Genomic DNA, 13,012 nt, shown 5'->3' with positions numbered 1-13,012 from the left:
GGGCATTAGCCTGGGCCTCTGGGTTACTGATCTGGTGACATTACCACTATGCCATCATTTACAGGACTTCTCGTGGAATTGTCACATTCAGAAGAGTTGGGGGGTGGGCCATGAAAACTGTAAGGACACAGAAAGTCTTAGGGCACAAAAGGCCAATCATGCCCATGCCAGAATATATTCTGAATAGTGATTGAATAGCTCCGCGGACTCAATTTATCAGCAGGCTGCAAACTTTAACACTGCACTTTTTAGCTGATACAGATGAATCTCCAGGATAGTATTCTGCTACAAGGGTTCCCTTGTCAGCTTGGAACTAAAACCATTTTACTAAGCCATGAACCGAGTACAGAATTTACACCAGAATCCTTTTTTCCCCTTTCAGTGTCACCATCATGGTTCAGGTTAAAAGACTCTGTGCCAATCTTGCCATGAGCTGTTGCTGCTGAGAGTCTGTCAACTTGCCACATCGCCTTTCTGTTTTTTCCTTATCATCTTGTGATTTTTCATGCCTTCGGCCATGGTTACCTTGCCTAGGCTCTCTCCTCTCCAAAGTACTGGAGTTTCCTTTCTTTATAATATGAGTATTGTTCTCCCATTTCTTAACCTTTTAAGCCCTTCATTGATTACTGGGGATTTTTCAAAATTCCTGCATCTTGCTACATTTCTGTATCTCGCTTTTTCAGTGTCCATAATTTGCAACTGTACAGGCCTTGTTAATAGTATATTAATTGTTTAATTATATCTAGGTGGTGAGAACTAACCGAGGATTCACTTGTGCTCCTGTAAATAGGAGCAGACTGAAAATGTAGTCGCTGGTTGTAAATAAAAGTTTATAAAAGTGTGCAAAGATTAGGCTCCAGTTCTATCCTTCACTACTTAACTTTCTGGAATAGAACAGCCCAGTGACTCATGGTTCCCAGTAGTCTGCTTACTCTGTAAAATATGCATCCTTCCAAATCTTGTTCACCCTTTCAGTTACCTCTCTCACTAGGGTTTTGAACATTTCCCATACTCTGTGATCCAAGATCCTAAGTAGCATTATCAGCTGACCTGTCTTTTGGCTCAGCTGGTCTATGCCAGTGTTTAAGTTCCATATAAATCTTCTCCCACCTTACTTCATCTCACCCTATCAAAATATCCTTCGATTCCTTTCCCTCCCAGTACTTCCCCTTTAGTGCATCTATGCTATTTGCTTCTATCTTGTGGTCGTGAGTTCCACATTCTAACTATTCACTGAGTAAAGAAGTAGATCTAGAATTCCTTTTTGGATTTATTAATGACTATCTTATATTTATGATCCCTCATTTTGGAATCCTCCACAAATGGAAACATCTTCTCCATGTCTACCTATCGAGCCCTTTCATAATTTTAGAATTCGATCTGCTCAACTCTCAGCTTTCTCGTTTCTGCAGCTGTTCAATCATCTCTGTATTTCTTTGCACAATCACTCTTGCTGATCCCTTTCTACATATTTTTGTTTCCTTGTAGTGCTCACTGTGTCTATAATAGCTGCTTACTAGTTCTGTCTTGTTTTCAGCTGAGTACAGCATCAAGTACATACATCAAGTTATTAAACTTTCTCTTTCTGTCGTGTAATTAGGAAAGAGACTAGTGTATATATATATATATATATATATATATATATATATATACATATTTGGTGTTTTTAATTACCTCAGGGCATTCCAAAGCACTTTGCAGCCAATGAAGGGCTTTTGAAGTATAGACACTATTGTAATGTAGGAAATGTGGCAGCCAATTTGTGCACAGCAAGCTCCCACAGACAGCTTTTCAATAAATGACTGGATCATCTGTTTTTGGGTCTTGGTTGAGGGATAAATGTTGCTAGGGCACCAGGTGCAACTCATCTAATCTTCTTCAAAATAGTGCCAGGGATCTTTTGACATCCTCCTGAGAGGGCAGCTAGGCCCTGAGTTTAACCAAAAGGTAGCATCACCACCCGTTCCTCAGTACTGCACAAGCACCAGCCTAGATTACACGCCAATGGAGATGGTGGTGTAGTGGTATTGTCAGTCAGCTAGTAATCCAGGTGCCCAGGCTAATGCCTGAGGACACAGGTTCAAGTCCTAACCATAGTAGTCAGTGGGATTTCTATTTAATTCATAAAAATCTGGAATTGAAAGCAAGTCTCAGTAATGGTGCCATGAAACTATAATTATTCTGATGAAAGGTCACAGACCTGAAACGCTAACTCTGTTTCCTCCCTCCACAGATGCTGCCAGACCTGCTGAGTATTTCCAGCACTTTCTGTTTTTATTTCAGCTATCATTATTGATTATTGTAAAAACCCACCTCGTTCACTATTGTCCTTTAGGGAAGGAAATCTGCTGTCCTTACCTGGTCTGGCCTACATGTGACTCCAGACCCACAGCAATGTGGTTCACTCTTAACCGCCCTCTGAAATGGCCTAGAAAGCCACTCAGCTGTTAACAAATGGTGGCCTTGCCAGCAACACCCACATCCCATGAAGAATTTTTTAAAAAGTCTTTGGAGTGGGGCTTGAACCCACAACAATCAGACTCAGAGGGAAGAGAGCTATCCACTGAGCCAAAGCTTACACCTATGCTACTGTAAAAGCCTTTGAAGACTATCATGACAATCATCTCCGAATACTGACCAGATAGAGGCAGCAGAAGATACTGTCCAGCACAGTACCAGGGAGCAGTGATAGCTGCAGTCACCTCTCAACCCCACCCTTAGCAGTCTAGGACAAATGAGATCCACAATACGCACTGCGTTGCCATCCTGTCTTTCTGATTACTTTGTGCACACAGGTACAGTGAGCTAACGCAAAATAACACCAGCATAAATTAACTTGTATTCACACTTATTTCAGCAGCATCATGGATGCCAAAAGAAAGAGAAACTGAACGTCCCAAAGAACTTCATAGCCCATGAATTATTTTGATGTGTTGATCCTTCTTTTGTAGGTAAACATGGCAGCTAAGATACACACAGCTAAGGTCCCACAAACAGTAAAGCGATAAATGTTCGTCCGTTTTTGTGGTGTTGGTTATGGGATGCATGTTGTCCAGGACACCAGGAAAGTTCCTTACTTTCCTTCATAAACTCCCATTTGATTTCTTACATCCACCTAAACAGGCAGATTGGGGTCTCTGTTTAACATCTGACCCAAAAGGCTGCACCTCCAACAATCTCTCAATAACGTACTGAAGTGTCAGTCTAAACTAAGTCATCCAAGCCGGAGTAGAACTTGAAGCACAGCCTTCTGAGCTAGAGACAATGGTCCTACCATTGAGCCACCATCGCATAAAGAGAAAACATACTCTCCTACAGTCCGTCTGTTTACTCCACATTGTCATCCATTCTCCACTCAACCATTCCACCACCACTACATAGGGTCAGTGGTGTCACACTGTCAGTTTTATATGGCACCATATAGCACTTATGCCATGTGTCAGCTGTGGTTTGATTGGTAGTATGCTTGCCTCTGAATCAGAAGGATGTGAGTTCAAGTCAAAAATCTATGGGGAGTACTGCACTATCAGAGAGGCTGTCTTTTGGATGAGATGTTAAACCAGTCTGCCCTCTCAGGCAGCTGTAAAAGATCCCATGGCACTATTTTGAACACGAACAGGTGAGTTACCCCTGGTGTCCTGGCCAATATTTATCCCTCAACCAACATCACTAAAAATGGACTATCTGGTCACTATCACATTGCCGTTTTGTGGGAGCTTGCTGAGTTAAGGCGCTATATAAATGCAAGTTTTTCTTTTTAATATGACTTAATACCACACTGGCATTATTATATCCTGATTTCTGCGCTTACCGAGGTGAGGGCTGTTAGTGCTTGCGGCAATATCAAACAACCCTTAACAATAACATAACCAGGTGCAGAGTGTGGCTCTTTTCTATACAAAAAAGGCTGAGGGGTTGACCTGATAAAGATCTTTAAAATTAAATGACTCAATAAGGTAAACATTGAAAAGATGTTTCCACTCATGGAGGAGATCAAAACTAGAGGCCATAAATATAAGATAATCACGAATAAATCTAATAGGAAATTCAGGAGAAATTCCTTTACCTCAAGAGTGGATAGAATGTGGAACTGGCTACCACATGGAGTAGTTGAGGTGAATAGCATAGATTCATTTCAGGGGAAGCTAGGTAAGTACATGAGGGAGAAAGGAATAGAAGGATATGGTGATTTAGTTAGATGAAGTAGGATGGAAGGAGGCTTGTGTGGAACATAAGCATCAGCATGGACCAGTTGGGCCGAATGGACAGTTTCTGTGCTGTATATTCTATGTAATTCTATGTAAAGCTCCATCTACTTTTCCCCAAGAACTTGCCTCAACCCCAATTTCAGAACAAATGTAATATTTAGCATTTCCAACAACAACCATCCTATGACTCCCTGAGCAAGACTACAAAGTAGAGCCAAATAAGGGTCAGTTTTGTGGTGTACAACAATGCCTTCAAGGAACTGGACCAAGACTGTTCAAATTCATTTTGCACATATAGGACCCTTAGTACCAATTGTCAAAGGAGATTGTCATCCCATCAGTCTGGGCTGGTGTAGAACACAAAGTATTGCTATATCTGAATAAGGATTGTGAAAGAGGAAAATGCTAACTATAAAGCTACAAATAAACTGAAGTTAAAATGTCTGAAAGGGGTACTCCAGGACAGTGCTTTATCAGGATCAAATTCAGTAATCCAGTTTTTGTACAAAGCTCCAAGATATGTCACTTTCCCAACATTTAAAATTACACTGATCTAATTCCACCCAGCAGATGACTGATCAGGTCTTTACAGCCAAGTGCTTTATGCTCAAAGGTCAAAATATGCCCCTGTTAGGAATACAGTGGAGTCAGTGAATGCAACTGAGGTCTGGGTTGGTTCGTGCATTGTTCAAGCACTTAGCATACTTGTGAACTAATAAACAGCAACTCATATAAGGACGTTAAAAAGGGAGTGCTACGAAGATCTATACCAGCTAATTAGAAACAGAAATGTTTCAGGATGTCCCTAAGCAATATTAGTTGTCCATGTTGCTGCCTAACCCTAACCCTAACCCGAACCCTAACTCTAAACAGTTCCTGCACAATAAAGTGATGTGTTGTCAGTTACAGACTCGAGCAAGAATTTGTATTCTTGTTCAGTGTGACTCAAGTCTTCCTCCATTATCTGCAATAACTTGCACTTATGTGGTGACATGAATACAACAACTCGCATTTCTATATCACCTTTACAACAACAGCAAGAACTTGCATTTATATATCGCCTTTAATGTGAAGGTGCTTTACAGAGGAAGAAGGGAGCCTTTGATCGGTTAAGTGACCGTGGACTGGGTGGAAGAGATGGGAGTTTAAGGAGTCTTTTAAAGGTGGAGAGAAAAAGAGAGGCTATTGGGTTCAAGGAAGGAGTTCCAGAGAATAGGACCAATACAGTCAAAGACTCAAAAAACAAGGCGGAGTAAAAGGCTGATGGTTTCCAGAGGTCCAATCATAGGACACGAGTTTGTGGGAAAATCTGAAGTACTGTGTTCAGTTTTGGGCACTGTAGTTCATGAAAAACCTTTTGGCATTGGAGGGGGTGCAATGCACGTTCACCAGAGTTTAGAGTGAATCTGTGAGGACAGGTCGCATAAGCTTATACTTCCTTGAGTATTGGATATTGAATGCTCATCTGATCAAGACATTTAAAATGTTAAGAGGGTTTGATAGGATAGTTACTGAGAAACTATTTCCTCTGGAGAAATCAGGAACAAGGAAGCTTATTGTTAAAAAGAGAGCTCGGCCATTCAGCAGCGAAATCAGGAAGCATTTTTATACACAAAGGGTAGTGGGAGTTTCTAACACCCAAAAGGCCGTGGATGCTGAGGGACAATTGGAATTTTTAAGACCAATATAGGTAGCTTTTTGTGAGATAAGGGTGATATGGGATAGGAAACAAAGGTGGGAAATTGAAGTTGATGTGCAGATCTGTCATGATCTAACTGAATGGCAGAGCAGGCTCAAAGGGCTGAATGGCCTACTCCTGCTTCGTACACCCTACATGTTGCAGTCAGGGAGGGCAAGGCCGTGAGGGATTTACCGATGAGGACAAGAGCTTTAAATTCTATGCACTGGGGACGGGGAGACAGTGCAGGCCAACAAGGACATGAGTGATGGCTCAGTAAAACTTGGCTTGGGTCAGGATGCAGATGGTGGAGCTGTAAACGAGTTACATTTTATGCAGCATGAAGGTCGGGAAGTCAGAGAGCAGTATCATAGAATCGCGTCTCGAGGTAAGGAAATCGTGGATAAGGATTTCAGTTGTGGTGCAGTGAGATAGGGGTGGAAGAGGCTTGTGTTGCATAGGGGAAGTAAGTAATCATGATGGTGAATAAGATACGGGGTTTGAAACTATGGGTCAAAAAATTGTCCCAAATTTGCGCAATCTTCATATTTGGAAACTACTTAGCCATGGTGCAAAATGAAAATCGGCTTTTATGCTATATTTTCCAATTAATGCAATACAGTGGAAGCTTAAGACTAAAGTGTCTATGTTGTCTCAGTTGGTAGCACTCTTGCTTCTAAATCAGCAGGTTCCTGGGCTCAAGTCCCACTCCAGAGACTTGAGCATGTAATCCAGGCTGATACCCCAGGGCGGCACTGAGGGAGTGCTGCACTGTTGGAGGTGTTGACTTTCAGACAAGATGTTAAACTAAGGTGTGAAAGGTTCCATGGCACTATTCAAAGTAAAGCAGGGCAGATGGCCTGGGCAACATTTTATCCCTCAACCAACATCACTATAAACAGATTATCTAGTCATTATCACATTGTTGTACATGGGATCTTGCTGTGTGCAATTTACCAACAATGTTTCGACATTACAACAGGGACTACACTTCAAAAGTACTTCATTGGCTGTCTAATGCTTTGGGATATCTGGAGGCTGTGGAAGGTGCTACATAAATGCAAGTCTTTCTTTTTAAAGGCAATGTTGAAAATACTAATAGTCACCTTTTTGGAATGGAGAGGACATATCAGTGGATAATGCTTGAGCACAGACGTTTTGCATTCAGATGCCAAAGGCAGCTCCAGAGAATGCTCTATGACCTCTACTGTAGGTCAGAAAGGCAGAGAGCTATATCCTCACACATACCTGGAATGCAAAGAGTCGAAGAGAAGACAGATTGCCTCGTCACAGATTGCGGAGGAGCAGACCACATATGTCATTCACTGACCACCTTCTCTTCCACTGTTTGTCCTGCTGTGTTGACCCTCCCAGTAGAACTAAGGCTAACTGTCAGTGAGCTAGTGGGCTCACAACACAATGAGAAATTCTGCCTTAGTGAGTTATTTGCATTATTTTTCAACCACTCAGTGCCAGGACCCTCCAGACAAGTATGAAGCTGTACATGCCTGTGACTGATGGTCAAATGACCTGAAGTAGTTCGATTCATCTCTGAAATGCTAGTGATGCAAGTAACATGCAGCCTTACCAGCAAGAAACAAGCTTCTTACCACTCAAACCATTTAAAAAGGTAGAAACCCCTTCCATTGCTGTAACATGGCAAATATATATTTTAATCCCCTTGTCACCGACTTACTTTTAGTAGCAACCCAAAAACAGAGTGTCAGAAGTTCAGAAGCTTCATCTGTGGCAACAAGCTAGCTTCAAAACCTGATTTTGATATTAATGACACTGACCCATTGTGTATTTGATTCAAACCAGCAGTCTCCTGGAGCCACACAACCTCCTGTAGCAAAGCTCAATTTCTCACAGCTCATCAATATTAAATGCAAGGACAGCGCAAACTGAATGCACTATTTTCTCTGCTCAAACTCCTTGTGTTTCTCTGGTGTTCAAACAGCTTATAGTTACAGTAACATTTACTGGGATTTATTTTTTCCCTCAAAAGAAGCAAATTCAATAATAACTTTCAAAAAGGAATTGGATACATTCTTGAAAAGAAAAATTTGCAGAGCTATAGGGAAAGAGGAGGGGAGAGGGTGGGACAAATCAGATAGCTCTTTCAAAGAGCTGGCGGGGGTACAATGGGCAGAATGGCCTCCTTCTGTGCTATATGATTCCAAGAAAGAGTGCTCAGTACTCCTTCTAATGCAGCCTGAGAAGGAAATGTCAGATGGGCAGAACTTTCAAATGGATGATATTATTAAGTGTGTTAGGGTCAGTGAATGGGTAAGTGAATCATGGGCTGTGTCACTTTCTACTAAAAGTGTGGGACCACCCAGATGACAAGAGACAATCCCCCACCAATGACACACCTGTGATGGCAATTTTCAGAACTTCTCAAGTAGGACAATCGTCACTTCAGTGACATCAATGGTGGAAAATGTTCCAATCCAGCCATGGATTTTCCATAACATGGTAATTAAGAAAATTGACAAGAGTGAACAGGAAGTAAGATTCCCCACAGAAACACACAAAAGATGACTCATTTCTGAATGGAGAAACACTCAAACCATAACGGGAAGTTTTTACAGACAAATAACATTCTCATTCTTCACCAATCAGGCTACATATTCAACACTCTATATCAACACTAAATACACCAATGTAAACAGCTTCCAGCAATAGGAGCATAAAAGTTAAACCAATAGTGTTGTACAGGATAACAAGTTCACCAAAGTTGACGCTTATGAAAACACAAATGTTTCCATCTGCCCCCAGGACTATTAAGTCAGTTTGATCACAATCCATGTCCAGGTTACAGAACATACAAACTGAAACACAATTAGAATTTCTCCTGTCATGTAGGATCCTGTTGCAGAAGCACACTTTTTAACAGACTGCTTATTATAACAAGTTTACCAAAGTTGATGCTTATGAAAACACAGCTTGTCCATATGTGTCTTTTGGTTGATTTTTACGGTTTTAAATTGAGGATCTCGTGCACACTCTAAGCTTTAGCAGCTGCACATTTCTAGACGAGCAATTAAGATGAAAATTGTTGTGCCACAGCCCCCTGAGCTCCCTGTTACACTGATTCTGGCCCCTTGTGCATTGCACCCACTCCTTGTTCCAATAGTGACAGCTGATCCCACACACCGGAATTCCCTCCCTCAACGCCTCTGCATCTCCATTGCTTTGTCCACCTTTAAGACCCAGCTCTCAGACCAACCTTTCCTTCTTTCACTCAGCATCTGTTCTTCCTTGTATCTCTGTGAAACGTCTTGGGACTTTTTACTGTATTAAAGGCACTATACAAATGCAAGTTGACACTGCTGCAGTGCAAACTTGTTCATTCTGACTTTCTGAGCCCAAATTCTCCAAAGGTTACACCCAGTGCAGTACTGAGGGAGTGCTGCACCGTCGGAGGTGCTGTTTTCAGATGAGATGTTAAACCGAGGCCCCGTCTGCCTTCTCAGGTGGACGCAAAAGATCCCATGGGAGTATTTTGAAGGAGCGCAGGGGAATTCTCCTCATTGTCCCAGACAATATTTATCCCTCAATCAATATCAATACTTGTGTGACATTGCTATGCACAAATTGGCTGCTGTGCTTCCTACAACACTTCAAAAAGTACTTCATTGGCTGCAAAGTGCTTTGGGATGTACTGAGGTTGTGAAAGGTGCTATAAAAATGCAAATCTTCTTGAAGTTCTTCTTTGACAGGTTGAAATCTTTCTGTTCATTAAGCTAACTAGCATCAGATCCGGCCTGGAGTGGAGTCATTGATATCTGATGAGCCCTCTCCTATTCTCACCACTCATGCATAATTCTGCACAGGTTGCTGTTGACTGGCCTTTAATGAAGCCTCGATAAGCAAAGGGTTGCCTATTTTCTCTTGACCTATTCCCATTTTTGGATAAAACATCACAAGAATCGTGGTTAAAAAAACACGTAAATAGCCTGTTAATCCTTCTTATCAGTAGTACAACCTGATCACATACATCTGTTTTCCCACAAAAATCATTAAAAATGGAACACTATAGGCCTGAAATATATTCAACACATATTTACGACAGGCACTTGATGCATCCCTTCATAACGTATTATATTTGAAGAAGGAACAGAGTCATTTCTTATAAGATCAAGTGACCAGCAAACACATGGGATAGACAGATTTTTGGTGTCTCAGGGAATCAAGGGGTATGGTGAGCAGGCGGGAATGTGGAGCTGAATCCTAAGATCAGCCGTGATCGTATTGAATGGCGGAGCAGACTCGATGGGCCATGTGGTCTACTCCAGCTCCTATTTCTTGTGTTCATGTGTTAGTACACTTGCCTGTAAATGTCTCTCAGTGTCACCGCCCCCAAGTCCCCTATCCCCCTCCACCTGGACCATGTCATCACAGAAAAATGGACACTGCCGAGGAATATTTAACTGCAGCAACTCCCCTCCACTCCCATACCAAAGCCCTCCATGGCCTCACCCCTCCCTATCTCTGTGACCTCATCCAGCCCCACAACCCTCCAAGATCTCTGTGCTCCTCCAATTCAGGCCTCCCGCGCATCCCCACTTCCATTGTCAGCCATGCCCTCAACCATCTAGAATTCCCTCCTTAAACCTCTCCACTTCTCTATTCTGCTTTAAGACACTCCTTAAAACCAACATCAGGTTTTTAGGACCAGCTGGCCTATCGCCTCGTGCGGTTCGGTGGCAGATTCTGTCTGAAGGCACTATCAAGTTGTTGTTGTTGTTGTTGTTGATTAACAGAGGAATTTTTAAAAATAAATCGTCTGAAAATTTCTTGTTAAGAGTAAAGCGCATTAAATAAAGAATCATTTAACTGTACTAACTGTGCCTGTATTTGGTAGGCAGGCTTGTGTTTTGCTGGATTCCTGTAAACTACACTCTGGCATAAGGCAAGGAGTACTCAGTGGAACTTTACCGAAACAGCTCTTCAGCTCTCCTTGTGAATTAACAGCTAAATCTTCCAGTTACTTATCACCAGATCTGTACAGGGTATCAGAGGGTGCCAGTTCTGATGAACAGTCATCGACCTGAAACGTTAATTCTGTTTCTCTCTCGACAGATGCTGCCAGACCTGCTGAGTATTTCCAGCACTTTGTGTTTTTTTTATATCAGAGGGCAAACACTTGCCTTTCAGCTCAAAACAGCTTTTATTTTCTGTTTCGATCATATATGTGTAGATGTAAAAGCTTTTCCTGCATGCTGTCAGCCGCTGCACTTTTTAGTAACACAGCTGACCTGATACTCACACTTCCATGAGACAAAAACTCCAGGGTAAAATAAACTAAAACTTCTAGAGGAAATAAAACGTCCATTCACCGAGGGGAAAAAGTGATTGGACTTGTAGTTTCTGTGAAAACTTTGCAGTTGCTATAAATACACACATTTGTTGAAAATTGCACTGTTCTGACCACAGACAAGACAGCATGAAAGGGGCTGCACATTTTTTTTGTTTAAGCTGTCTAAAATAGCGACGAAATTGTGTCAACTAGATGGAGCCTTGTAGCTCAATGATCCAATTCTAAACGCCAGTCAGCTAACGACTAGATCGACCCCTCTAGTTCCTTTTATAGTGATAAAAGCATTTCTATACACATGTCACTGAGAGGTCCCTCTCTCAGACGTGCTTGGACTGCCATCGTTAACAGTTTGGGATATTCACAACGTTGTCAATTACAAGGGGGGGGGGGGATTTCGGGCCAAGCTTTCCCTCCCCAGGCAGTATCTTCCCCCCAAAATGTAAACCCCCTCCTCGTTAAAAAAAAAACGTGCCCGTTAGAAAGCGAAATCCCTGAGCGGGGCGAAGCTGCACCATCCAAATCCTCACAGCTCACGTTAAGATCTTGTCATTTCCTCCACTTGGATGAAGCAGCAGAGAAAACCCTTTTGTCTTAGAGAACACAAGAGAGACAGCGAAAGAGAGAAGCCACTGCTAGATGATGGGGAAGAGAGTGAACGCAAGAGAGAGAACAGGAAGAGAGGGAGAGGGGAGTAGCAGCAGAATTGGGAGCCGGAACGAAAACGATGTTAATTTCAAGACATTGACCTACCTGGATGTAACATACTTTGGAAATAAAAGATGACCAGTACAAAGGATCCCAGACAAGTGGCCAGGACCATGCGGCATTTTCTACTCATCCTCAGGACATCCAGGAGCCCCTGTTTCATGGCTGGCTGGTGTTTGTGCTACTGGGGGTGCTGATGCTGTGCGCTTCTCTGCGCCGCTGTTTCCGTCTCTCTCTCTCTCTCTCTGTCTCTCACTCACTCACTCCAGCGGCGCAGCGACCAACACCGGCCGCCCTTCACCATCCTCACCTCCCCCCACCCCCCCCCCCTCCCGCTGCTCAACAAGGGGCAGTGCCAGCCACCTCCAAATCTGGGGCGGTCCCTCTCCCTCTCTCTCTCTGGAAGCACCCGCCCGGTCCTAGCGCTCGCTCGCTGATATCTTTACGATTGTCATTTCAGCCACTCGTTCTGTAAATTGCAAGTCTCACTGGGAAAGAGAAGTGTGTACCGTCTGCAAGATGCACTGCAGCAACGCACCAAGGCTCCTTCGACAGCACCTTCCAAGCCCGCGACCTCTACCAACTAGAAGGACAAGGGCAGCAGATGCATGGGAACACCACCACCTGCAAGTTCCCCTCCAAGTCACACACCATCCTGACTTGGAACTATTTTGCCATTCCTTCACTGTCGCTGGGTCAAAATTCTGGAACTCCCTTCCTAACATCACTGTGGGTGTACCTACCCCACATGGACTGCAGCGGTTCAAGAAGGCAGCTCACCACCACCTTCTCTGGGGCAATTAGGGATGGGCAATAAATGCTGGCCTGGCCAGCGATGCCCACATCCCATGAACAAATAAAAAGAAAGATTGGAGAGTTGATGCCACTGTTGCTTTTTAGGATTCTTCCTGGGCCAATATTTATCCCTCAACCAACATTACAGAAACAGATTATCTGGTCATTATCATATTGCTATTTGTGGGAGCTTGCTGTGCACAAATTGGCTGCAGCGCTACCCACATTACAAGTGACTACACTTCAAAAAGTGCTCCATTAGCATTAAAGCACTTTGGGATATATGGTGGTGGCGAAAGT

The 13,012-nt window shown here is 42.9% G+C and overlaps 1 protein-coding gene across 2 annotated transcripts in view; it reads right to left on the bottom strand.

The window, feature by feature from the left end:
• The window catches only part of chst11 (carbohydrate (chondroitin 4) sulfotransferase 11), a 274,852-nt gene extending 262,624 nt beyond the window's left edge, over positions 1–12,228 (bottom strand). The window contains exon 1 of one of the 2 annotated variants that reach the window (XM_068050327.1): positions 11,963–12,228. In XM_068050327.1, the coding sequence (XP_067906428.1) occupies positions 11,963–12,080 (118 nt within the window). In that variant the 5' untranslated portion in view covers positions 12,081–12,228. The remainder of the gene's footprint in view (positions 1–11,962) is intronic. The other variant, XM_068050331.1, reaches the window with a different exon arrangement.
• Positions 12,229–13,012: the final 784 nt, after the last annotated feature.

Source organism: Heterodontus francisci, chromosome 18 (genome assembly GCF_036365525.1).
Source record: "Heterodontus francisci isolate sHetFra1 chromosome 18, sHetFra1.hap1, whole genome shotgun sequence".
Classification (NCBI taxonomy): domain Eukaryota; kingdom Metazoa; phylum Chordata; class Chondrichthyes; order Heterodontiformes; family Heterodontidae; genus Heterodontus; species Heterodontus francisci.
This window is presented reverse-complemented; position numbering and strand designations above follow the sequence as displayed.